Source organism: Notothenia coriiceps, unplaced genomic scaffold (assembly GCF_000735185.1).
Source record: "Notothenia coriiceps isolate Sejong01 unplaced genomic scaffold, NC01 NC01_scaffold00010167, whole genome shotgun sequence".
Taxonomy (NCBI): Eukaryota; Metazoa; Chordata; class Actinopteri; order Perciformes; family Nototheniidae; genus Notothenia; species Notothenia coriiceps.
Window position 1 is genome coordinate 68,689 of NW_011342868.1, and position 26,964 is coordinate 95,652.

At 39.8% G+C, this 26,964-nt stretch overlaps 2 protein-coding genes across 5 annotated transcripts in view; one reads left to right on the forward strand and one right to left on the reverse strand.

The window, feature by feature from the left end:
* ptpn4a (protein tyrosine phosphatase non-receptor type 4a) overlaps positions 1-7,663 on the forward strand; it is a 44,019-nt gene extending 36,356 nt beyond the window's left edge. For all 4 annotated transcript variants that reach the window (XM_010771631.1, XM_010771635.1, XM_010771632.1 and 1 more), the window contains 7 exons: positions 358-448; positions 608-669; positions 2,054-2,200; positions 2,896-3,024; positions 4,846-4,994; positions 5,370-5,505; positions 5,589-7,663. In XM_010771631.1, the coding sequence (XP_010769933.1) occupies positions 358-448; positions 608-669; positions 2,054-2,200; positions 2,896-3,024; positions 4,846-4,994; positions 5,370-5,505; positions 5,589-6,020 (1,146 nt within the window). In that variant the 3' untranslated portion in view covers positions 6,021-7,663. The remainder of the gene's footprint in view (positions 1-357; positions 449-607; positions 670-2,053; positions 2,201-2,895; positions 3,025-4,845; positions 4,995-5,369; positions 5,506-5,588) is intronic.
* A 5,232-nt stretch (positions 7,664-12,895) lies between these two features.
* plekhb1 (pleckstrin homology domain containing B1) lies at positions 12,896-26,755 on the reverse strand. Its single transcript, XM_010771638.1, has 4 exons — positions 26,719-26,755; positions 25,880-26,032; positions 24,389-24,491; positions 12,896-13,133 (listed from the first exon to the last, which is right to left on the reverse strand). Exons 1-4 carry the CDS (start codon positions 26,753-26,755, stop codon positions 12,896-12,898), a joined length of 531 nt encoding a protein of 176 aa, XP_010769940.1.
* Between the last annotated feature and the right edge of the window lie 209 nt (positions 26,756-26,964).

Genomic DNA, 26,964 nt, shown 5'->3' on the forward strand with positions numbered 1-26,964 from the left:
CAACCACTGCATCCAATTCTTTCTCATTTATTTGTAATGTTCTGCATCTTCATGAAAATCAGATGTTCTTGTGGAATTGTTTTTGATTGTTTAATGTTTGTTTTGTTTTTGAGCAATTGTGACACATTTATTTTTCTCCTTCACATTCCCGTCACTTCCTGTCCTTCATCCTAATCAGGGATACGACTTCCTGTTTTCTGAACAACGTGTTAGATGCAAACACATGCATATAAACTAACCCATTGCAGGAAAGCACTCACAAAATACTTGGAGAAGTTTGTTCGTATTGATTACAGGGCAAACTGATTTTCCTCCAGTTATTGTACCACATCTTGAATATTGTTCCTTTTCTTACAGCAACTGTACAGGAAGAGGCCGGGGATGACCATGCTGTGTGCCAAATTACCTCAGAACGTTTCCAAAAATCGCTACAGAGATATCTCTCCTTGTACGTAGCTGCACACAGTTTTCTATTTCTGTTTTCTTCTTTCTTGAAATATGTGCAGATGTTTCTTCCATGATACTCTTTCTTTCTTTTTTCCTTGTCAGCAGTTTGTTGTCTCTCTGTCTGTAATCTCACCCCTCTCTCTTGTCTTTCCCTCCGCAGATGATGCCACACGAGTCATTCTGAAAAGCACAGATGACTACATCAATGCAAATTACATCAATGTGAGTTTGTTCTTCCTCGTTTTTTCCTCTCCCAACAATACCTCAGTGTTTTCTGCCCGTTTGAGGCTTTTTGGGTGGTCTGTTTTTGCTAACCCTCAAAACACATGTTTAAACACTACGGGTCTCCGTACTGGTGAATGAATCAACCACAAGTGGAAAACATTGTGACTTAATGTTTTGCATGTTTTCGAGTCGGCCAATATAGCTATCATCAGCTTATGGGTGCTATTATTTTAAGCCCCTTTCATACATCTGTTTAAGTAATGCCTTGTTTTAAGTGAAAATAAGCTATTTGTTACACACATCTCTTTTAATGGCTATATTGAACATGTTATGACCTTTTTATGAATAGAGTTGTATTGTAAAACAGCAGAGAGTAAGAACAAAATGATGTAATAACGGAAGAAATGTATTGTCAGTTTTCCCAGAGGCTGTATAAAACATGGATTTCAACAAAATGTTGATTGTTTATCTCTATAGCCTAATTAAGGCTCATTGTGATTATGAAGGACACTCGCCTCCGCCTCTCACTCATCTAATAAACCCTTTACTTTACATTTTCTCATCAATGTCATCATTTATTAGATAGAACACATCCTGCTGCCTACTGTAAATCAAACGGTACCCAAGCATAGTTTAAAATGACAAGAAATGCATGTTTTACTCATTTAATTTCCATTTTTTTAGTATGGCAAGTGTTTGAGTATTCATGCTATTTGTTCGAACTTGTGTTCTCTGTAACACTGCATTCAATAATTGAAAAACTGTTACAGGGTCAAAAAACGTTGCTATCCAGCATTTGAATAGCTCAGTATAGCTCAAAAACCTTTTTTGGCCATGCAAACTGAAAGCTCAATTAGGACCATCTTACTTATATTTAATAATGAAATGTAGCACTTTATAACAGAAACATAACAAATAAAAGCATAACCTCAGCATATCAGTATATACATATGCAGAAAATGTGCAATAAAGTTTATATGAAATTCAACGCCTATGTAATCGGTTAAATCAACATAAATAATTATTATCAAATATATGTTTGTGTAGTTCTTATGTGGATTTGTTCAGCTTTTTTGGGACATATTGTGTAGTAGAAAGTACCCTAGACATTATTATTATACATGAGGATGATCACCGTGTCAATTTATTCTCTATGTCTACCAGGAATTTTGATTTTATGGGAATTGTAGAGCTGCTTAAAAAGTTGCACTTTTGTTGGCTAAAGTTGAAGTGGTTTTAGAGTAACCTGAGAACATTTAGCTCTTTACAAGGCTACAAATACACAAAGCACATCCACATCATTTAGAAAAAAAAGATGTTAAAGTGAGACTTGGTCTACCTAATATCTGTGTTCTGTATTTCTGTGTTTTTCTCTCTGTAGATGGAGATTCCAGCCTCAAGTCTTATAAACCGCTACATAGCGTGCCAGGGCCCGCTGCCCAACACCTGCCCTGACTTCTGGCAGATGACGTGGGAGCAGGGCTCGTCCATGGTGGTCATGCTGACTACACAGGTCGAGAGAGGACGGGTACGTAGGAAAGAAATCTTCAAAGACCTTCAAAACACATATGGACTGCAGCATGTTGAGAGAAATATATTTTTGCTGTCAGTAAATTCATCAGAAAAAGAATATTCAGAATTGATAGCTGTACATGTGGCATTGCTGGCCACAACCATACAATAAAGCCCAGTCTGCTCCGATTGGTTAGCTGGCCGGCTTGTTGTGATTGGTCAACCGCTTAGAGATGTCCAGCCCCTTAGACTATCACTTACAATGTGTCGGGTATGGGAGATAAGCTCCCTCTAGATGGAATTTGGGGATTTTAGCCTTTTGCAGACCATTTACATGCACTAAAACCTATATTTCACACTACAGGAAAGGGGAACCCCAAAAAGCGTAATAGGGCCCCTTTAATTATCAAAGCAGGTAGAAATGTTCAAATATGCATTGCTTGCTCATTTCTCTTAACATAAGAAAGAAGTGTTTAGTCCCAAGGGGAAATATTTTGGCTGCAAATTAAAAAAAAAATCATACTTTTTATATCCCTCTGAAAGTTTTTAATAATTCCAGGTTGACTGAGTGTATGTAATGCTATATCTTTGTGAATTAAAGACCAGATAATAGTGGGTATTCTTATTCTGTAGCCTTGACATGTTGTTCCTGGACAGCTGTGTCTTAAGTAAATGGTCAGTTAACAGATACACTTTATCTGTGTTTTAAAGGTAAAGTGTCACCAGTACTGGCCCAATCCAGACTGCAGCGCCATCTATGGAGACTTTTCAGTAACTTGCCACAACGAAGAGGGCAACTCTGCCTTCCTGGTCCGGGAGATGACTCTGGAACACATACAGGTAAACACACAAACTCAAAAGAGAACAAAAATAAAACAGACAGGAAAGGTAAATTAGCTTTGAATCAGAGGAACAAGCGAAAGAAGCAGAGCAGGGGAAAGAGGAGGGTGAAGGCGTCACAGAGGAAGGTGCAGCATCCAATCGGAGCACAGCACCAGCGTCTCAGTAAGGATGAGCCGCCGTGGACCCAGAGGAGGTGTGTTGCCATAGTGACCAGTGTGGGCTGTTCTTTATCTGGCTCACGCTGCAGTATGCGGGACACGTATTGGGAACTGGTTACCATGACAACCCCAACCGCCCCAGTCAGTCACATTGCTGAAATGGGAAGAGGAAAAAAAGAGGAACAGGGAGTGGGACGATGGTTGTTTGGAAAACATAAATAGATAAAATGTGTGCTTCTCTTACTTTAAAGTTGAAGCCTTTTGATGCACACAGCGTTACTCATCTGTCATTTGGACTTTTTGGTTTCATCTTCTGAAGTTAAGGCTGTTATTTGTTTTCTGTTGAAAAATGGTGCAGTGTTCTCGTGTTATGGGATATACTGTATGTTATATATCGTATACCATGCAAAGATTTAGGACATAATCAAATCTAAAATAACTTTTATTTCTCCCCCCTAAAGAATTTAAATGAAAAGTCAACAAAATCAACTAAGTGAATAGGAGATGAGTAACTGCAGCGGAGTATTATATTTTATATTGACACTTTAGTAATAATAAATAAGACAAAAAGAAAGTGAAGAAATAAGTCTTGAGTTCAAATAAAGGTCCCTTTACCTTTTGTATTTGTTGTCCTTCAGCCACTAAGCTTGGGGCAAGCTGCATTAAAATGAACTTTTAATGCCGGAATGTTCCTCGTCGTTTCCTTATGTCTGTGCTCTACTGATAACTTCCCCGCGTGTCGCCTATGTATGGTGAACTTTTGAAATATATGGCTGTTATAGGAGGCAATTAGCATCCTCCTCTGCCTGTGATTGTTGCTATGGAGATAGATGTGTTACCATGGCGATGCAGCAAGGCAATATTAAAGAAGAACACAGGGGCTCTGAGTCGCACATCAAACCGCTTTCAGTAGTTATCTGCTGTGTGTTTGTTTGTGTGTATGTGTATGTTTGTTTTGCTATACTTGTGGGACCCAAGTGTTGAGATCAACCAAGTGTGTGTGTGTGTGTGTGTGTGTGTGTGTGTGTGTGTGTGTGTGTGTGTGTGTGTGTGTGTGTGTGTGTGTGTGTGTGTGTGTGTGTGTGTGTGTGTGTGTTGTCCCTGTTGGATTTAAATCGCGCTGACTTTTCTTTTCTTTTCCCTGAGTGCATATTTCCTTGCTACAGTTTTCCTTTCCCTTTTTAATTGAACAAAAAAGAGAAAGCTTGATATACACATTAATTGTTTGATTTCAGCAAAATAAAATGTACGTTGTGTAGTACAGTTGCAGAGATTTTGTCCTCAGTATCTGATATTTAATGGGAAAGAACAACGTGAATCATGAAGTGGCCCAGCTGAGCGGAAGAAATAAACCCACTGTTTGTTATTCACACTGCCCGTTTCATAACGCGTTTAAAGGCCATAATTACACAAACAGGGTGCTGTGCAGTATCCCCCCAGGACACAGAGCTCAATGAGAGAAGCTCGGAGGTCGCCCACATGAAATACAATAACCTGTTTTGGGCTCTGAGGATGGGCGATATCTGAGAATTATTCATTACTTAGTCAGCTTAAGGTCTTGACTGAGGTGAGAGAGAAGCCTCTCAGTGTGTTTCCAATAATAGAGAAGACTTTTTGAAAGGAAGATGGAAATGTAATATTAAGTCATTTGTCATTTCAGAGTGAACAGCAGAGAGAGCTTACCCAGATTCAGTACCTAGCCTGGCCTGACCACGGGGTTCCTGACGACTCCACTGACTTCCTGGACTTTGTGTCTCTGGTGCGGACAAAACGGGCCGGACAGGACCATCCCATGGTGGTGCACTGCAGGTATACTCACTCTTTCTGTGTTTTTTAAAAGGTGAACCCGTTATCAACCATTTTGCGTGCTTGAGGTCGATTAACTGAACTAGAATAGACCCACAGAAGTAAAATAACAAAGATAGCACATGTACCATGCTTTCATACTGAAGTAAAAGTTTAGGCCCCTGTGTCTATCACAACAGTTTTTCATGATTGCGTTTAACAAGTGACTCTTGCTAGTGCAGAATAATTAAACATTTGTAAGAGTGAAATAAAAGTCATGAATTCTGATATTTTATGGAATTTTCTCTGATTCAGGAGAAAATTTGATAATACATTTTGGGCCACTTTTTTCTCATTATGACTTTAATTCAATTCTAATAACATGTTTCTTGTTTCCAGCGCTGGCATTGGTCGAACAGGGGTTCTGATCACCATGGAGACGGCATTGTGTCTAATGGAGTGCGGTCAGCCAGTGTTTCCTCTGGATACCGTCAGGACCATGAGAGACCAGAGGGCCATGATGATACAAACACCAGTACTTAGACACATCCTTTTTTCTTTCTCGATGCTCTCACATTTTAAACCCTGCGCTAAAATGTTTATCCATCTCCCTTGCAGAGCCAGTACCGCTTTGTGTGCGAGGCCATCCTGAGAGTGTACGAGGAGGGCCTGGTCAAACCGTTCAGGACCGTCGTCTACCAGCTGAGAGAAAAGGGGGAGGAGGACGGGATGGAGGAGGAGTACGGAGAGCAGCTGAACACGGCAGAAGGATCGGAGATGGAAGCGTCGGAAGACGGGGATGTGGTGTCTGCGGTGGAGCTGCTGGAAGAAGGTCTAGATGAAGAGGACGACGACGACGAAGAGGTGGAGGTGCTGGACGTGGGGGAAGTGACAGAAGACGGAGAGGACGACGACGACGAGGACGAGGAGGTGGAGGAGCTGAGCGTCGCAAGCATCGCAAGTGCTGCAAGCATTGCGAGTGCCGCTAGTGCTGCTAGCGCTAACACGGAGACCAGCGAGAACCCTGACCCCGACCCCGCTAACCCCTAACTTGACCTTTGGCAGTCACCGGGGGTTACCGGGAAGTTGCCAGGCAACCGGAGGAGAGAACAAAAGCACTGTTGCACTTTACGCTGAGAAAAATGGGGGAAAAGAGGACACACAAACGAACAAATAAACAAACAAACGTGAAAGTACTGGACAAGCTAGAATAAAAAAAGAACCCAGCCGTGTTGAATAGGTACCATTAGGGGGATATTGTATGTTCCGGGTGAAGATAAAAGTCTACAAAGAGTGAAAAGTACGAGAGAATAAAACGTGGATGGGGAATTGCTGTAGTGCCATAAGTAAGAAGGGGAAGGGCCGCCACCCCAATGGATGGAACGTTTTTTTTTTCCGCAAAGGGTCGCCCTGTCCCCTTCCGAGCGAGTCTGCCAGACGGACCTGCCTTTTTTTAGTGTCCTTTTAGCTGATAAAGAGATATACCTTATCTTTTTTTCCTCAGAAAGAGTATTTATTGTGTTTTTAGTTTGTGTCAAACCCTGTCCACTGAACAAAACAAAAAAAGAAATGTATATGTTTGTTTGTATGAATCTAGAGCTTCATGCTTTCCTGATTACATTTTTAGGTAGTAAAGTATTCCTCTTCCTCTAACTACTTCTTCATTTGCTTTTTTCGTGGGGGAAAAAAAACCTGATTTAATTTATTGTACTTACCTTTCTAGGCTTTCTGAGTTCCTGACAGCGCTGATAGACATCTCACCTCTTGTTCAATGCCGCGGCAAGTTGTGTTTTTGATTCTGCTTTGTGCTGAGTTTTTTAGCTTTACAGACAACACATGCTGCCAAGCAACCTTTGTTTGCCATGGTGGAGAAAATCTACTATTCTTGTGACCGGTGTTTACTGGGCACCTCTCTTTCAACCCTTTCTCTCTACTGTAGGCCTACCACTGAATGACACAGGGACAGAAAATGATAAATTTCAGAAAAATTAATTAATTCACAGTACGTAATGCTAATGGTAATTTAACACAGGAAGACGAATTTGGTATAAAAAAGAGAGGCCCCCCCTAGACACTCGACCTCACTAACCTACAATCTAAGCTAATTCCGCCGCTGTGGTTGATAAAGCTTAAGAATCAAGGATGAGGTCGGTTCATTTCGCTTATTCAAATCGACATTCACTCAATTCGATTTTTAAATCAAAATCTGGGTCCCTGTCTGAAGTGTCCCTGAGCCAGACACTAGCAATACATTAATTGTTTTAGAACCTGGTACGCAAATAATGATAAAAAAAACATGAGTTTTTAATTAGTTTTGAAGTGGTTAAAAGCTGCTTAAACTTTTATGCGATCAGTATTTCCATTTTAGGATAACTTGACGGTGAACTGATCTCAACCTTTAGTGTGAATCGTAAACATTTTAAAGGCTCCCTCCACTGACCTCTCATTTGTTTTACAATTTAACGACATTTGAATCATTTTATCTTTCCTTAACATTTGTAGAATATTGAGTTCTTGTATGACCCAGGTATCCATTAATTTAATTTTTCCAAAGAATTTTCCTAACCTAATAATTTTTTTTATCTTGGTTTTATTAAGGTTCAGAAGTCACTGGAGCGGAGCTTTAAACCAGCCTTTGCTGTTTATTTTTTCTCTAAATCTGAACAGTTGACAGTTCAAAGAAGCAGCACAAATACAACTTTCACCCAATCATTTTCCCCTTGTTTTTAAAATAATCTTTCCCAATGGTACTTTATTTTTAAGGCACATGTTGTGCCAAGATGATGTGTTAATGAGTGACAAAACTTGTATTTTTAATTCACAAAACCCAGCATCGAATTGAGTCTTTTTCTCTCAGTACAGGTAAAACTGAACATAGTGCTATGGAATGAAGTGTAGCCTCTTCATCATTTGAGATCTTTTTCTTATTGGTACCTGCTGTCATTGGATTCTGCTGGAAAACCCTTACTGCTGTGAGTGTGTGAGAGTGTGTGTTCTCAGATCTTTTTCTACATCTCTGTCCTTCCTCAATTTCTAACATGTAGTCTGTTAGCTGTCTGGTCTAAGCCTGCTTGTCTGTTAACTGGAATGATGGGTTGTGCCATAGCGACACAAACCTAATCAAAGGTTTTTCCAAAAAAACTCAAATACATCATTCTTGGAGAGTGTTTTAAGTCTGTCCTATAAACAAGGCTGAATTGTATCTTTTAAAACATTTCAAAACAGCTGAATCCAACTTTTGCCCCATCAACAAAAGCAATCTTTCTCTATTTGATTTGTTATACTCTCCTGTAGGGCTGCTCAATTAATCGTATTTTAATCGCAATAACGATTATGGCTTGCAACGATTACGAAAACAACGTAATCTAAATAAAACGATTATTTTTGTATTATTATTATGACTTTTCTTTTTCTTTCTTTTTTTATAATTTTTTTTTTCAGTTGAATTATACTTAAAGTTCAGGGTAAAAAATTCTCCAATAAATGGATGTTTTCAAAGTAAATGGATAATTGTTTTTAATAATCGTGATATCAATGATTGATCCAAATAATCGAGATTATGATTTTTGCCATAATCGAGCAGCCCTACTCTCCTATATCATGGCCCTCTCTCACAATCTGCCCTCTCTCAGAGCCTACGCAACATCCACAGTCTATTCTTCTTGTTGTTATTCCCCAGAGGCCTTTTAAAAATTATTTTCCACTCTCTAAATAGCCTCAAGGCAAATGATAAATATGAGTAAAATACCATGAGTTTTTAGCCAGTGAATGACTGACTGATTTGTTTCTCATTGGACGTATGAGCTAAAAAAAAAAAAACATTTAGCCCCGTTAGCATTTTTTATTCTGCTGCAGGGCAAAATCAAATTGAATTAGTGCTAAAGGGCTCATGATAAAACAATTATTTAAAATTTTTTTTTTTTTTTTACGGAAAACATAAAACATTGATACATCAAGGCCCGTCAACTGTGTTCAAAGTTTTTCGTTGTTGACACATAATTGGTAATGTGTGTGCGTTTAGGGTACTGATCAAAGGTAGTTTGAGGGGACCAGACATAGGGAGGGCTCGGGGTTAGTTGTTTTTTTGTAAAGATAAACAAAACAGCTGTAGTCAGGTTAGGGAAAGGACATCACTTTGTAGAAGGCTGAGTGGCAGGTAGTGCTACTGGAAAAAAAAAAGTAACAATAAGTCGGAGAAATAATGCATTGTTAAGCTCTTTTTTTTTTTGTATTTGTCATTTTTATTTAGTTTCTCAATAAGACCGGTAGGGGGGAAAAAGAAAATAATTCCTAACTACACAGTGCCACTTGTTAATTTTGTGTAAATAATACTAGACCCTGTAAATACAATGTTGTATATGAAAAAAAAATCATTTTCCCATCAAAAAAAGGGAAAATCATTTGTGAGCAGAAAGATTTTGTTTTCATTTGATTTTTATCCCCTTTTTTTTGGATGATTTAAATGTGACACAAATGGTGTGTATTTCAAGACTGCAATTTCCATTTTTATTTTTTTTTAGATAATAATCTATAACAGCGAGTGTATATATAATGAATCACAAAATAATTGAGAAATGTTTTACCGTATTATACCCTTGGTTAACTCCTACCTGTGTCATAAAATCCTTTGTCCTCAGTTGCTTGTTTCTTTCTGGTATCATGGTTTTACGGTGCTTTGTCTATAAGCTTGATTGTGAACAATTAAAGCTTGTCTTTCAAAGCATGGAGACGTGGCTTCGGATCCCTTTTACTTTTTCCACACTGTAAACGTGAGCTTTGGAAATGTTAGCGTGACCAGCGAGAAGAAGAAAAAGATGGCACTCGTGCTGAAATCATTAACAGAATAACTTTTCCAATAGTTTTTTAATTAAATGTAACTAAAGAGTAAAAACTAAGTCTAGCAACATCTCTGTAATGCCTAGAATAAAAACGAATGCACTGACAGAAATAGGTTTTATAAGAGGAAAAAAAGGTTTGGATTAAAAACTGGTATTTTCATGACACATCTCTGAAAAAGCAGCTTTACCACAGTCTTAACAATGAACCAACCTTTAAGTTTTATGATAACGTCAATTATTTCATAGAATAAGCTATTTTATTATCTAACCACCTCCTTTTAAAATGGTATTATTGATCCAGATGCAATACAAATAGGTATTACTGCCTAATAAAGCCAAGGCTAGTACTGTTAGGACTACATGCACATCGTTTGAAACGTTATAAATTCAACACACAAAAAAAGCAGTTGCCATGCTTCAGAGGTTTATCAATTCTTATTTTTAAAGTTGGTATAAGCCTCAAATAAGTCAAGTTGGCCTACTTAGATGTATAGACCACAGCTGGCTTATATAACAGCATATTAGAGCATTAATATGAGATTACTTGTGGCAAAGCATGGGCCACATTTTGAGACAGTATAAGTAGGCATTTTGCCGAGTAGCACTGCGCAGGATATACACCGTCCACATTCATTATTGGGATACCATATATGGTTACCTAATATTGTACATAAAAAAGCAACCATGATAAGTTAGATTTGGTCTTTATTGTTGGCAATGCTTTTGACCTGCACCTTTGGTGTGATGTGCTTCAGAAAAACATTAAATGTTTAAATTATTGTAATGACATTTAGGATAAAGTTAAGAGTAATCCCTGCTCCTGGCAGGAATTGCATGTAAAAAAAACCTAAAAAATGACAGTCACATTTGTAAACCTTTATTCCCAAACGAACCAGAAGGGGGTGTTGCTCTCCAATAGTGGCAACAATCTTATTAAACAGTAGTGGTGACAAAACCTTATGGCGGCTTCATTCATAAATATAATAAAAAATCCAATGTTCTTAATACGGGAAGTTTTGGATGAAATTACACCTATTTCAAGAATGTTTGGTTATTTATATATTTGACTGCATATATTGTTACTTTATGCAACAACCCTGTTTTCTCAGGCCATGTATTAAGAAATAACAGCGTAATTTAATTTATTTGGTATAAACCGACAAGGAAAATTGATTTAGCGTGTTGTTTTTAATACTTAAAAGTATTTAACAAAAAGCATAATGTAACCATGCCGTCTCAAACTAAAAGGCGTGTCGCTTTAAAAATGCTAATTACGTGTCTGTTGGGGATTTAACATGACGTCACATCCTGAGGAAAGCTTTGCCTCCTACTTTTTGTTGGGATCTGGGAGAGAAAATTATCCAGCAGAGGTAACGAAGTTGGGAAAAGAAAGAAAGAGAAACAAGTTACACACCATGGAAATGTACTAGGTATCTTTTTGGTAGTCTAAAATGCAAGCGGACGTGCTTTCACCGTGAATTCATACGAGGAGGTTTTTGTAAGTACCTTTTATCCAGACCTACACGGATCCACAAGTGGCTGCGGAGCAAGTGTATGTCTGATACAGCCTTCTGAGCAAAGGCGGCGTTTGATTTGCTGAACGGGACGCGCTTGTACGGACGGAGCCTTGAGTGTACTGTGTGCGTTCGGTGCTAACGGTTAGCTCCTGCTTTAAAACAAGCGCACACCTGTTGCATTTGCTTTCATCTGGTACCTCAGGCCTAAACTGGGTTCAATGTAAAGCCAAGGGTTACACAGTTTATTTATTTGACTACTTAATATTATTTTTGCGGAAGCATAAAGAAGTTTTTTTGCCTGTCATTGTATTTTAGACATTTTAAGGGGTTTTAGCAGCCCAGAAAGCTCAGTAATTTCTCAGCGGTTTATCTTCCTGGATGACGTGCACCACAAATACTAAACGAGTTTACACATCTTTTAAGTGTACTACATAGTAGTTTACTTTTGCAAATTAATTTAAATGTCAAGTTAATTACATTTCCAAAATACTTTTGATCTTTTCCTCTTTTTCAATTCGTCGAATAGAGAAACACAGTAACGTTAAATGAAATAATTAAGCATTAGAATATGTACATGTTCTCGTTATCTTAATGTTAAGTAAGTGTTATCATTATGACACTGAAACTAACAGTTAGCACTAGCTCACCTTAAAGCCAATCGTTTACTGTTTCCGTTATTATTAAACAGGGTTAGTGTAACAATTGGGCTTATAATGCAATACATGTTAACAGGATACGATGTATTGCTGTCAATTATTCCTCTTTCCGACTGAGTTACTTTATAAAACGCTATATCCGTTGATGTAGCTTAGCTTTATTATCCGATTGTTGTATTTGTTAGCAGATTAAATCTAACTCTGTCAGCCAACATGTATCTCTAGGTGTATGTCAGACTAGAAATACTAGAATATTCTTTTACAAGTAAAAGTCCTGCTTTGAAAATGTTACTCAAGTAAAAGTACGAAAGTATCATCAAATATACTTTAAGATTTCAGAATAATGAATATTATATGTTTTGATTATAATTGTTGATACATTTTAAGTGTTATCAAAGCTGATAAAGATGCAGCATTGTGTTGCAAGTGTTGATTATATTTCACATCATAAATCCAAGTAAAATTACATGATATACCTCTGAATTGTAGTTGGGTAGAAGTCCAAGGTAGTAACAAATCACTGAAGTAAAGTACAAGTTGCTCGAAATTGTACTTGAGCACAGGACTTGAATACATACTTAGTTACTTTACACCACTGGTTGCCAGGCAAACAATTTAGTTAATATACACTTAATGTTAAGAACAACGTAGACGGTAGCCTTCTCTGCATCCTGCATATTATGCAATGGTAACTAACTATATAGCCAATATGAAAAAAGGGCTCACCTGTTTGTTTGCAGTTTCTGTCAGGTATTCATTGTGATTAACTAGCTAGCTGCTAAATGACATTGACAGCATTATCCAACAAAACAATAAAACTGCTTATTTTTCTGTGGTCGCAGCATACACATGACAAACAAAATGCACATATTGTTTTTAAATCTTTAAACGATTCTAAAGCCCTGTGCAGTTCACTAATACACAATTATCTTCTCTTCTCCCACAGGTGTGGTAGTGTGACCCTCCCTCTCCCCCATCATGCTGAGTTTCCTGCGCAGGACGCTGGGGCGACGCTCCATCCGGAAACATGCAGAGAAAAGTCGGTTACGGGAAGCCCAGCGTGCCGTAACGCACATCCCTGCTGCTGGGGACGCAAAGTCTGTCATCACCTGCCGTGTGTCCTTACTGGACGGGACGGACGTCAGCGTGGACCTGCCGGTAAGGAGAAAGCCTTTTTGGTTGTTATCTGCTTAGTGATCACTACCCAGACGTTTTTGACCTTCAGCCATCAACATTGAGATAGTGCTCTCTTATATACCTAATTGTTGGGAGCAGCATGCTATATAGCGCTTGTCAAGGCTTTGGGACCTCTCAAAGAGCTTTCACATAGACATAACCTTCATTCACATTCATACAGAGGCAGATACGATATCAAACAAGGTGCCACCTGCTTAGGAAAACTAGCATTCACACACATTTACTCATGATTTACACAATGTTGGCCATACCATCGGGAGCAATTTAGGGTTAAGTATCTTGCTCAAAGACGATTCAACATTTTTAAAAGAGGACGTCCATGTACCTCCTGAGCCTCAGTTACCAAAAACAATTGGACTTTTTAAATCACATACTAACTTGAGAGTTACAAAGCAGTTTGGTGGCTACATAAGGAAATTGAGCATATACTGTATGCAGTTAGTAAGCAAGTTAAAAAGTAAGTAGTCAAGGAAGATCTCTGACAGTGGCGACATATCAGTGGTCAAACAGAAGAAAAGTATTTAGATATTAGAACAACAAGTTACATTTCTAATTTAGGTAGTTTTTTTTTAGTCTGATGTAGGGGAGGCTGTGGCGCAGTGGGTTGGTGGTCTGGTGCGTTGGTGGTTCAAACCCCACTGCAGTCAGCATGCTGTTGTGTCCCTGGGTAAGACACTTCACCCCAAATTGCTCCTGTGGGGATTGTCCATAGTATTGAGTATGTAAGTCGCTTTGGATAAAAGTGTCTAACAAGTAACATGTAATGTAATAATGTAATGTGTCTCACAATTCCTTGACAACGCCTGCATTCCTCCAGAGACCAGTTTCCCAAACTCAAAGTTTTGCAACCATGACAGAGTGTGTTTGCTCCACAAGTGCTGAGACTGCCAAGGCACACNACGACAACATGAAACACCCTTTAATTTACTGAAACGACATGTCGGGAAACCCCACAAGGCGGCCCCATGCATAGCGCGCGCTCTGTGTGTGGGGGGGGGAATAAACGACTACGGTAACGGGTCCCAAGGTGGGTAGACCGGCATACGCAACGCTCTGGGGGTCCAACGGCTCCGTGTGTGCCCTATATGATCATTTTCTGATAACGATGAAAGAGCCCGCCTCCCTCTCCCCACGTCTCCTGCTGCTGCTGGGCTGTCAGAAGAGGGGGGAGAAAAAGAGAGGCAGTCACCGTTTATTAAATATTATTATACAGAGAACAGAGTCGTTATCAATTTGTTTTCAAGCTCAATAAATAACAAAGAAGACCTCTGACCGGCACTTTCCTAATTTTGTCCGGAAGATTTAAATTTTAACGGACATGTTGACCGGCGGAACATTTTTTTTACGGAAACTGCCGCACGGTCCCCTCGTTCCTTGGAAGAGGCGGAGAGGTGGGTGTTTTTCATCTGCTGGTGGACTACCTGAGAGATACAGCAGGAGAACACGCCGTCCACCGCGGAGAATAAACAGAAGGGCAACCATGGCAACCATGCTCCGGGGTCTTCTTCGCTGCTTTTGGTGTATTTCGGGCGGCAGCAGCGCCACTTACAGGCCTGACATATGTACTACATCATTTCCAGCATTTCCAGCGGTCTAGTGTGAACGGACACGTTAATGAATCGAATGCGTGTGAACGGAAGCCTTTTTTGCGCTTGCGTATGCGTTTTACCGTGTGGGGCCGGGGTCTAAGCCAAACTATATCCGGTCACAGAGATCTGCTATTTTAAAGTAAAGTCAACACATATAGACCCTAAATAGTCTATATTAAGAACGAGAAACGTCTTAACATATATATCCTTTTTTGTAAACATATGACAAATGTGTGAGGGTGATGACGTCAGAGCATCGTCCTATGTGCCAGGGCTTAGCCCCGGACAGCCCCAGCCCAATTTAACCCCTGGGTATTTGTGAGGGAGCTCCTATATGGCATTACCCCGCTGAAGCTCACCAAAGTTTAACATATTTCATAGTTCAAAGTTTTGTCAATTGTTTTGTTTATTGGTCAAATACTGGTTTCTAATGTTTTCTGAGGAGTTTTACTGGAATGAAAGAGCACAGAGTCTACAGAAGCACACTCGTTCACATGACAGCATCACATGACATTTAGGACCCATCATTACCAAGTGGACACGGAGCAGAACTTCACTCTCTCTCCTGTCTTTCCCCCATTCCCCCCCCAAGATGCAACGTTTTTAAAATAAATGGCCAATACAGATGTTTAAAATAAGAATAGCTGGTTGTTTTTTTGTACCTACCTTTCTGTGTCTGGGAAGGAAAACAAATATCTTTGATATGAAAAAAAAATCACCTACACTTTCTTTACATACTCATTTATGAAATAACCTTTTACTGTAGTCTTCTTTTACATAAATAATTGCCTTTCTTTAACTGTTATACAATTATAGCCCAGTATCTACTAAGGCCAGTATCTACTAAGGCTTATTTGAGCTGGCAGGTGCTGTCACATTTTCTGGTTGGCACATTTTTTTCCAAGAAAGATCCCCACAGAGCTTTCATTTCTTTTCATTTGTAAACAAACCCTGCACGGTGCACAGCAAACTGCATGCAGTTTGCTTTTCAAACTGGGACATGAAAACAGCGGAGAAGTAACAGGGCAGAAACCCTCCTTTTTACGCAACTGTCCAGACAAAGACATCAAACGGCAAAACATATTTAGTTGGCAGTTACTTTGGCATTAGGGCAGGGATATCTAGATACTTTCCAAGGTTTGACATAATGAATTGTGCTACTTTTAAAGCAAGCAACGATGTTTTCAAATCTTTAATCAAATAGGTCCGCAAAAAAGTTTTTGAAGCAGTTCCTGCCGTTGCTACGTAGTTCAAACACAGTAACAACAGACTATTTTTGATCTGCCTGTCGGGTGTTCTTTTACCCACAATGACCGCCTCGCTGCACATTATCCCTTAACTTCGACCTCCGGGGTGGCCTTACTATGGAGGAGTGGATTGAGCAGTGCCTATCTCCAGAAATAAAATGCACCTAAACGACGACATGCAGAGCTACGTGAAGAGCAGGTCAGACCAACTGGAAAAGTACCACCATTCAAAAGCTTTCTGATGCGGGTCTTGAAACAAAGCAGAGAAATGATGACCGTTAGTGGCTACAGGTGGGAAAGCTCTCTCCAGAGCTACTGGAAGCCCAATCTCGGGGACCGGAGAAAGTGGAGCAATATTCTCGCCACGCCGAGCAACAGCCTAGAACAACCTCAACCTTTACAAGTGACCACGTAAGCCATGCTACTGATGCTGGAGAGTTTTTCAGTGGCTGCACAATAGACGGCAGCATACACATAAATGTAAATAAATAGCCAAGTAATCGATCAACGCTTGTCAAATATGTTCGCTAGCTGTTAGTGTTGTTGCATAGCAACCACCTCGCACTATGTTTTGTGCAGAAGGCAACGGAGGGACTATTTTATTTTGAACATCATTATTTACTAATAAAAACTATTTAAATTAGTGTATTTTTCTTTCATATTGCCACACTTGGTAACCGTTTTATAAAAGCAATAGCTTCGCGTCCGACCGAACCACGCCCTTTAACTGTGATATAATGACCATATACCACGGCCTGTCGTGAGCTATTGCTTCATTATATTTTTAAGAATGAGGGCTTGATTATTGGATATTCTTCCCCTAATTTTAATTTCTCAGAGGTTTTGCTACCATGTGTTTCCATTGGCATTCCATGTGAAAACCTGCAGCATTCCAGTGAGGCTAGTCTAGTACCTATGACTCAACTTTATCTTGAAATCTAACCCTCAGAATAAATTAAGTGGAAGATGGGCGAATTTACTTTTTCAACATTACTGCATACATCTTGTTTGAACCCCAAATGTTTCTGCTTTGTCTACAAAACACTTTCTTCCCCTTTGTTTCTTATTCAAAAGAGGTATTTATTTTTATGTAAAGGTGTTACTCTTGCCTGAGATTAAGCAGTGGTATCTAGTTGTGAAAAATGAAATAAACCACCATTTGAGAATTCCTTACCAGCTAATTAATGCATCAACATATTTTATTATGAAAGTCTCGAAACTATGTCACACATTTCTGAATCTGTCTACCTGCAAGAGCTGCTAAAATAATTAACACGTTATCCTTCGTATCTGCTCAGTATTGTGTGCAAAGAAAGGTGAGACTTTCTTCGAGTGGAATGTTATCTGCTGCAACTGTTTATCTCACTGTTTCACTTTCTTCTTTTTGTTTACCATTGTTAGTTGGGATTTTTTACTTCCTAATCGTTAAAGTTTATTGTCCTTGTAGCAGTGTGCTTTCATGCTTTAAAAACTCAAGTCAGTTTCTTTGTGGGCCTGAAGGAACATTTGATTTGATTTCTGAATGCATTCCAGCAGAGCCCTGGCCTTGTGTTAAGTTTCAAAAAGAACTTTCTTTGGTGTCTCCCATCCCCCAAATATATAATATATCCTTCTGTTGTATCATCCATCTATCTCTAAGTGATAGGACATTGACAAGAACCCAGTTAGCAGCATTGCTCTGTTAGCTTTGTAGACATCTGTTGCAACAGTATCAGCATTCAAACACAACCAGAAAGGAACTGTAGAAGGGAAGACCTCGTAAGAGGACTACTTCTTTGTATGTTAAGGTGTTTTCAGCAACACTCTTCATTTGGTCAGTCATTATGGGTAGTTTCTCTTTTTTTAGCTTCTCCCTCAAAACATCATCAGATAGTGAAACGTTTTTTCTTCTGCTGGGTGAGTGTTCTTGCCCTACGCTAGAGCCTGCATGTGTTGACAGTAAGTGGAGGCAGCTAAGGCAGGGCATCACCATGGAAACATTGTCATGCTCAGTGTTAGATTTTCCTGAGGTTATCGGGCTGACTTTTGTCGTCTGGGGGGTGGCCCCCTTTAGTTGGTGATTGGACTAATTGGTGGTGTTGGTCCAAGATTTCATAAGCTGGCTAACTTAAAAAAAGATTTTTACAGTTATTTCCAATATGAGCATATCTCAATATGAGCATATCACCAATCAACACAAGGATTTGATTGGTGCTTTTTCATCTTTGTGGAGAAACTCAGTTTTACCGATCTGTCCATTTGGTGTTGATCGACTACTAAGAATTCAGGGAGTTATTCATGTGTTTCTATTATATGGAGTTCATTCTTTCAGCTTGAATTAAGAAGATGCAGATATCAATTAGTTTTCCTCCTTGCAGCAGAACACAATTGGACCAATGCAATTCTAAAAGGTCTAATTTGGTGTTGTGTTTTGATTGACTGTTTTTGTTGTGTTTTCTTTTTGAAGTGTTTCAAATAGCTCTGGATCACTAGGGAAATTTTATTGGAGGGAGAAGTATCAACATAGACACGAGAAAATATTCTTACAGTAGAGAGGGAAAGATAGCAGGTTTCCAGGGAAAGATATCATTTAGACAACCTGACTTCAGAAAACGGTTAGCACACAGTGCCTTTAATCCTTTTACTGGCAGCTTTTTTGTTTAGCTGGTAAAGCACATTTTGTAACAGGAGTGGTGGTATCTATGAAATAGGTTAAAAACTTCAGCTAACCGAGTTGTAGTTTAGATTCCTGTTTTTGTTTTTGTGTTTATTTTTGGGTTAGACAGTTAAACATTCATCTCAATTTAAAGGGTTTGCATTTAGCCAGGTTATAGCTAAGAAGTTGTTCATTCAACTCACGCCGGTATACATTTGGGGAACCCCCTGCTTAATGGTGAAATGTTTTCCCTTTTAGGTGTTCAGGTGGTTGCAAATAGAAGGCCACAATTTAAAACTGAATAGAGCTCCTTCACATGCTTTCCTGGCCTCCCAGCCTTGTGTGTGTTTGTGTGTCACTAGCATGTAAAGCCATCCGAAGTTGACTCCTAGGGATACTTTTGTTTGCCGCATCCATGTCCAAACAGAATTCCACACAGCCTCACCATTCACATTCCTCCCTATAAATGTATTTACTTCCTTGTCTTTTCTCTTTATCTTCTCCCCCCATTCCCCTCCCTCCAGCCCCCCACACTGTCACCCCCTTTTCTATCTCTAGAGATTTGTAGCCCAGAGAAGACGTTTAAAAAAACAAACATGCGTTATCTCTTTTTTTTTTACATAAAAAGTATTTCTGTTGATGTTAAAACTGTACAGCTCACCATTGGATCTGATATAAAATAATAGTCTGAATGGCTCGACATTAAAGTAACCTCATTTCATTTTCAATTATCCACAACTGAAATATTTTTGTAAACAATAAGGTTCTCTTTTTGTTCTGTATGCTTGCATAATCAAAACATCGACCAAACTTCATCAGCACATGGATTAGATAAGACAAACTTAAAGGTGGGGTATGTCATTTATTTCAGAAACACTTTTTGTTATATTCCATAAAATGCTCTTAACATCCCGATGGCAATGAATATATTAAATGCTTTGACAATAAATACATAAAAAAATGTCATCTGTGGAATCCGTAGTACTGTAAAAAGCACGACCAATCATTTTAGCCGGCCCGGCTGAAATAACTAGATGGCCTACCTGCCTGTCAGCCTTCCATCTGTGCACAAACTTATCTCGTGCCCTCATTGGTCATGTGCGCGTTTGTGTGTGTTGGAGGAGGGGCTCTGTAAGGAAGTGGCAGATTTTTTCCGGTTGTTTATTTTCAAATTCTAGCGCACTCCAGCTGGTTTCTCCAAAATTACATACCCCACCTTTAAGTGATTCCAAATTGGTTTATTGTTTTCGTACTGGAACATATTGCCAAGATGTTGCATATGAGTTAAAACATTTAAAAATAAACAACTTTGACAGTCAATATATAAATATCAACATAAAAAAGATCTATACAGTATTCACAGAATACAAAACAAATTAATTTGAATACATTGTAATAGCTTAAAAACAAACCCACAATGTATAGATCTTGGCATTTGTTGAGCAACTCTCACTGGAGTGAATGCTATGTTTAGTTATCCATTGTTTAACCTTGCCCTTTAACGCCCTGCTGATTTCCAATATGTAAAGGTTCACAAAATACAAACAGCATTTATTCTTTATGGTAAATAGGGCATTGCGTAAAGTGTAGTTTACATGGCGTCCCTGAAGAGTACTCGAGAAACCTTTTTTATAACTTTGGTAATAAGTCAAAGGAAAGCCACGGAGCCAATTTATTGCTGAGTTGTCTGGTCACCTTTTGTCTTTTTGTAGTTGAGTGGAATTTTCAGAGTCACACGCAGTGACTTTATTACTTAAATGGGCATGCAAAGTAATGCTCCATTATGGACAAACAATAGCTCGCTATAACTTATCTCTTGTGGTGTAATGAGTAAACATGGCCGGAAGATTATAGGACCCGGAAGTGAACATCGCAAAGGGTTCGCTCTGCTAAAGCCAATGGGATTGATCCATTTGATTTTGGAACATTTAAAAACAAGATCGTGGCAGTCACACATTTATGATACTGACACGTTTTTTTTCAGCATGATAATCTCCACATATTAACACTTCTTTTACAATAGGCTAATAGTTGGGCTATTAATGAGCAACTTCACTTCACCACTGCTAAGCTAAAGGCGGCCACAGTTCAGCGTGAAGAAACTGCGAGGAAACTGGCTTCCAAGCCAATATTTCAAGGATGCTACGTCATCGAGTGACGCCGAAGGAATGTTCCAATCTCCAGCATACTTGGAATTCCACAGAGGCCGCTTCCTTGGTTTGGGGGTAATTTCGAGGCTGCACATGGGTAGACTTTGCGTCCTTCAAATCCCCACAATGCTTTGCGCACAGACCAATTTCCCCAAATCTGTGGCGGAAAATGTAAGGCGGGCCTCTCATATGACGCACACCTGCACACTTGCTAGCCTGTTCCACTCTTCGTTTTCCGAATGCCAGGAAGGATTCTTGCCTAGCTTCTGAAGGAAGTGACTCGGAAGACATGTGCTACCAAGCAAGCATCCTCGCGATTGAGAAACGGCCATAGTCGTCTTATTTAGCTAATTGTTAGCAACTGAAGTAGAAGCTTCATACATCCACCAGTGGGGTGTTAACTGAAATTGTTTATGTTGTAGAACAAAAAGGGGAAATCTTCTAAGCTTGTATTAACCACAGACCTTAATTTTGGCATCCCTCGTCTTAAACTAAAATTTAAGACGAGGGGACCCGCAAGTGCTAAAATGCTAACTCAATTCCTCGGTTTAAGACTCATTCCTGCACCACTCTCTGCTATAAATGGACAGGCAAGTGTGTAGAATAAACAAACAACACGATTTTCCTTCTTAAAATCCGCTAGTCTTCCACCTTCCACATTGTGTTTTGCCCCAGGCTGCATTACTACGCCCAATGATTTGAATGGAGTTGTAAATTGCAGTAGATAAGAGCATCAGCTAAACACCTCAATTGTAACTTGAACATTGTGACGCACATTGTCTGAGAGACGGATCTGTGTGCTCGCAGGCTGGCAGGAAGACTGCAAACAGCCCAACAATACTGCAGGCAGTATAACAAGGCCTTGAGTGCAGCACACATGCACACACACACAAACACAATGAGTCCTTTGTACTCTCTCCCTGGGTACTGTAGGGGTGCGGTATGCCTTGTCAACTATGCCAGCTAGCATGGGGCCAGCCCCCCCTCAGCTGCCTAGGAGCTCTCTTGGGGTCTGTGAGAAAAAAGTGTTTTTTTTTTTCTTCTACACAGTGATTTATTCCTAATTTTTGCAAGAAAATATTGCATATAGTTAGTGAAATCTACCTTAAAAGCAGCTAATATAACTTCCCAAAAATGGAACAAACAGGATACAGCTCTGATACCAACATCAGCGTTGAAGTACATTAAAGCTCAGTGAATTGAGGCATTATAAATATGGGAAAAAGTGTCTGTTCATGTTAATATAGAACAAAATCCCAAATAATCTGAGTTTGTGCTGACCTGGGTCCATGCCCATTGCTAGAGTTACAGTATTTAGTTGTTGCAACAGTTAGTGTGTCATTAAACAAGTGGACAAAAAAACTCCTTACACCCCGGTGATTTACTGAAGGGATACCTTCAGAGGCCCGTCACATGGATGCCATGACCATTTCTCTGCATTCTGTATGGGGACTCGATGTTCACATGAGCGGTCAAAGGGAAAACATTGTGGATTGTGGATGTTTTTGTTCTGAAGGTTCTAACACGCTAATGTAAAACATTTTTTGCAACTGTAGTTGTGCAAGAAAACTCTTATCATCTCAGTGCCAGGACAAAATGGATTCAGAAAACACATTGCACTTGTTCCATCTTTTGGAGAGTCTGATGTAGACTCATGCTCCAGTGCATCGGAACGCATCGCTGCTACATTACATTGGCCGAAGAGTGTGTGGCCTCTTTTACTGCATTGCAAATTGATGGGGAAAAGCTCAGGAGGTTTGTTCTTCTGAGACAATCTAAGAAAGTCTTAATGATGACATTGTTAAAGCCATCTTCCGCAGCGCTTACAAATTGGTGCCGGAAGCATAAAGGCAAAATTGTAGGAATTTTGAAAAAACTGACATGTTGAGTTTGCTAGGGAGAACAGTGGTCTTCTTGAAACATAGTGCCTAGGTTAAAACCTTAAATCATATGCAAGAGCTCATACTGTATTTATTTAAATGAAAGGCAGTAAAACAACCAGAGTACTAAAAAGAAGAAAATTCACTCTGATCCTGGATGGCATTTTTTCCTGATTTAGTGAAGGGCTCACAGAGCCAGATGATCACATGATACCTCCAGCCACCCCACTTCCCCTCAGCTCCTGGTGTCTGGGGCACTTCAGCCCCGTAACCATGGCAACTCTGTCACTGTGCCTCATGGGAATTTGGATGTGTGTGCATGTGAGGGAGAGATCTCCCAGTCCCAGGCTGAACACAGGCAGTGACTGGTACGGCCTTGTCAGAAAGGACCACACCTGTTTCAAACTTGCCGTACTTCATGTTAATATGTTCTAATTTCTCTCTATGCAAATCCATGAAACACAAATCAGAGCACACTTTTTCCCAGTTTTAAGCTCTGCACCTAACAATGTTTTGTCGCAGGTTAAATAAGAGAACAAAATAGGTCTTCAGAGGAATGAGATAAGTGGACCTCATCTCCAGGACTGGCAATCCGTAGACTACCCATTTCTTCCTTAGCTAGAATTTGGATGCTGCTTACACTTCTTGACTATATCAATATTAATACTTTCAATATTCACACTTTAAACTTCTTTCTAATAACATTTGTTTACATCTTGCAGTGATGCAAATTAGTCGCTTTTCGGCGCCTCCCGCTTTTTTAACGCTGCTTTGGGTGACTTGTGTAATTCGTGGAGAACCGAAGAGTTTTCGTTTTGGGGGGGTGTGGGGGTCCGTCAGTTCGTCCGTTAGTCCGTCCGTTAGTCCGTCCGACTGACGGACAACTTCTCACTTCAAAAAAGAAGAAGAAATCTAGATCGCAAAATAATTAAACAAGCGAGTGCCTGTTTTTCCTGGCCAAGGACAGGTTCCTTGAACATAACACGAGCGTAACGTGTCTTCACGTGGTTATGTCTCGTCTGAAAGGAGTGTAGACTAGACTTGAGTGCTTACGGAGGGCACCGGAACGCCGCTCCAGCTCTTCAAATATTGCAGTACCCATAAGGAGCTGTACACATGCCGCAGTGTTTGCGTGGCTGTGTCTTTAGTTGTAAGCACAGTGGCGATCTGTTGTTATTAGCATCTGGTTAGCTAGCTATGCTAACGAATTTAAAGAGCTTTTCTACAACCAGGTGGAAGAGAGCTCTCTCCTGAGAGGCTCAAATAACCTCAGCTCAGTGAGGTTAAGGCACACCTTGATATGATCATTATAATTATTAAAGGTTATTTGAGCCTCTCAGGAGAGAGCTCTCTTCCACCTGGTTGTAGAANGGTGTGCGTCGTATGAGAGGCCCCGCCCTACATTTTCCGCCACAGATTTGGGGAAATTGGTCCGTGCGCAAAGCATTGTGGGGATTTTAAGACCGCGGAGTCTACACATGCGCAGCCTCGAAATGTCTCCAAACGAAGTACGCCGGAAGTATGCTGGACATTGGAACAGTCCTTCGGCGGCACTCGATGACGTAGTATGCTTGAAATAGTGGCTTTGGAGGACACTTCCTCGACATTGAGAAACACCCATAGACTGTAGCCCTAATTGTTGATCAGAGTTTGAAAGCTAGTTTGAAAGCTAGAGTGAATAATGACATGAGAGAAGTGAAGAAACCTACAGGGATTCATCCTCACTGTTAGCACACAGGTTGACTGTGGAGCCGTTAGAGAGCTGAACCACGATCAGGTTCTCCCTGGGATTACTCTCTGGAGGAGACACTCCTGCAGAGAGAACACACATTATAAAAAGGAGCAGTTCACTATAAAATATGCAAGTTGTCATCAGTGTTAAATCACTCAAAACATTTTGAGAGTTGCTTAATAAAAAGTGAAACCTTGTAGGACCTTTTCATACATATATAGTTCTGTCTCAATGATTAAAGGGTTAGAGTAAACCTTTATATCTGTACCTGGAATGATAATGAAGGACTGGACTGACTCAATTGAGTGAATAATATTAGTACGGTTTAAGAATGAACACCCTCTGTCTTGGTTAGCTGGCCGGCTCTGTTGTGATTGGTTAACCGCCTAGAGATGTCCCGCCCCTTAGCCCAAATAAAGAATTTCCCAAATTGGGATCAATAAAGTATCTATCTGTCTGTCTGTCTATCCATCCATCCATCCATCCATCTATCTCTCTCTATCTATCTCTCTATCCATCGATCTAACTATCTATCTACGAACAAGGTGTTGAAGCCCTAGCCAATAGGAGAGCGAGTGTTCCATAGTGATGTCATTATGTTAAGGAAGTAAACAAAGGTTAGTGTTGGAGAGAAAATCCCTCTGGAGGGAACACAGGGACTTTATCCTTTGCAGACCATTTACATGCACTAAAACCTATACAACACACTACAGGAGAGGGAAGACACCATAAAGCAGAATAGGGCCCCTTTAAGTTTTTCGTTGTTATTCTTGCTTGAAGACGAATAGTGACGTTCTGTCTTGTTCTGAAGAATCTGTTCCTATAAATGAATCTCAGACTGCCTCGCTGCTAAGCGCTCCTGCAGAGCAATCATCAAACAAAAGCTGTGTCCCAGTTCCATACTAAATACTAATTGTATGCATTATATACACGACATACTTATCTTTTAGTAAACACTGTTTGTGCAATTATTATGAGAACCTTTTTTCATACTTGCAGAAAATGGGATGTCAATCAAACTGTGGTTTCAAAAGTGCAATTGAGATAAGTCCCAGATGTTTTTCAATAGTTTCTCTTGTTTGTTTGGAAAGGTTTTCGAGAGCTCCATTTTCTGTGTTGGGCTATAAAGAAACTACAGTTCCTTTATAGCCCAACATTAGCCACCTTTAGCTTAGCGGTGGTGACGTGAAGTCATGTGACCGTGCTGTAGTTCCTTTATAGCCCAACATTAGCTTTTTACTTCAGAAATCATAAAGTGGTGTTAATATGTGGAGATAATCCTGCTGAACAAAACGTCTAAGTATCATAAACGTTGATTATTTTCTGCAATAGGCCTAATCCTAAATCCAAAGGAAATAAATATCCCATTTCCGTGTTGTGGAGGGAACCAGAAAGATACTATCTGTCTACTACAGTCTACAAAGATACGTCATCACTGCACCACTGTGTATGGGTTAGCATGTCTTACCTCCACACTCCAGGCCTGACCTCACGTCCACACACCTTGTCTTGAGGCTGACTCGGTGCTCCAGGTCTCTCCTGCTCTCGTTCTTATAGAAGCAAAGATTCCCATCGATCCAAAGGTCGCACCAGTTCAACTTCCAGCGTTTCAGGACAGAAGCTGGAGGAGACACAGTGGAGCGTCAGTAGGAGAGCACGATTTACAAAAAAATAGCAATGTAAGATTCACGATATCCGAGGGAAAGAAAAAGAGGGGGAGCTGGGGTCAGATATTTGTTATTGTTTCTTTCTTCTTAAACAGCGTTAAACCTTAACTTCAGTACAGGCTTTTATTGGGAACGAGTCAAAGAGAAGAGCCAAAAAAGCATCTTGATTTATTGGTAATGTTGTTGTTACACCCAGGATGTTGTTGTCAAACATAATGGACAAATGATCTCATGTTCAGCTTCCTGAAGAACCATTTTCAATTATAAGAAAAAACTAATAATCCACACATTTGAGAAATTGGAATTGTGCTTTTTATCATAACAATCAATTCTTACTTCCCCTTAATGACATATAACAAAACAAGCATCCTGGATGTATCATGTGTTCCCCGGGCGCCACACATAATAATCATTTATTGAGTGCTTTTCTTGAAACTCAAAGACACTTTACAGAGTAAAAATTAATAAAAACAACACACTTCAAATATATAAAACACAACATTAATTACAGATTCAAATGAATAACATAATGGCCGCCCACTGCTTCTAACACTAGGTCAAATGCAGAATTTAAATGTCCCCTCTGTCGGACTATTAAGGGTATACTGTATATTAGAACAACAACAACACAAATACTCACTCTGTCTCCAAAGCCAGCCTGACCTCAGCAGAGCCATGTGATGTCCCAGTTAAAAATAATGGTAGTCCAGTTACAGAAACAAAGGAAAAATCTGAGTTTTACACGTTCAAATATGCAGCAGCTTGTTTTAAATGCATCCGTCTGTGTTTGTATTCACTTTGCCTCTCAGACCGTGAGTCGCTGCGTTAATCTGGACTAAATCTGACTCACTGGATCATTCTGGATTAGGATTGTTCGGCCGCTCCT

Excerpts from the sequence above, each read along its gene's own strand:
- plekhb1 (XM_010771638.1), bottom strand. The coding sequence starts at position 26,755 with ATGGCTCTGCTGAGGTCAGGCTGGCTTTGGAGACAGA. Across the intron at positions 26,033-26,718 it reads AGGCTGGCTTTGGAGACAGA|CTTCTGTCCTGAAACGCTGG; the intron begins GTGAGTATTTGT and ends TGTCTCCTCCAG. Across the intron at positions 13,134-24,388 it reads AACAGTGAGGATGAATCCCT|GTCCACGCTGACGTCCGTCC; the intron begins GTAGGTTTCTTC and ends CCTTACCGGCAG.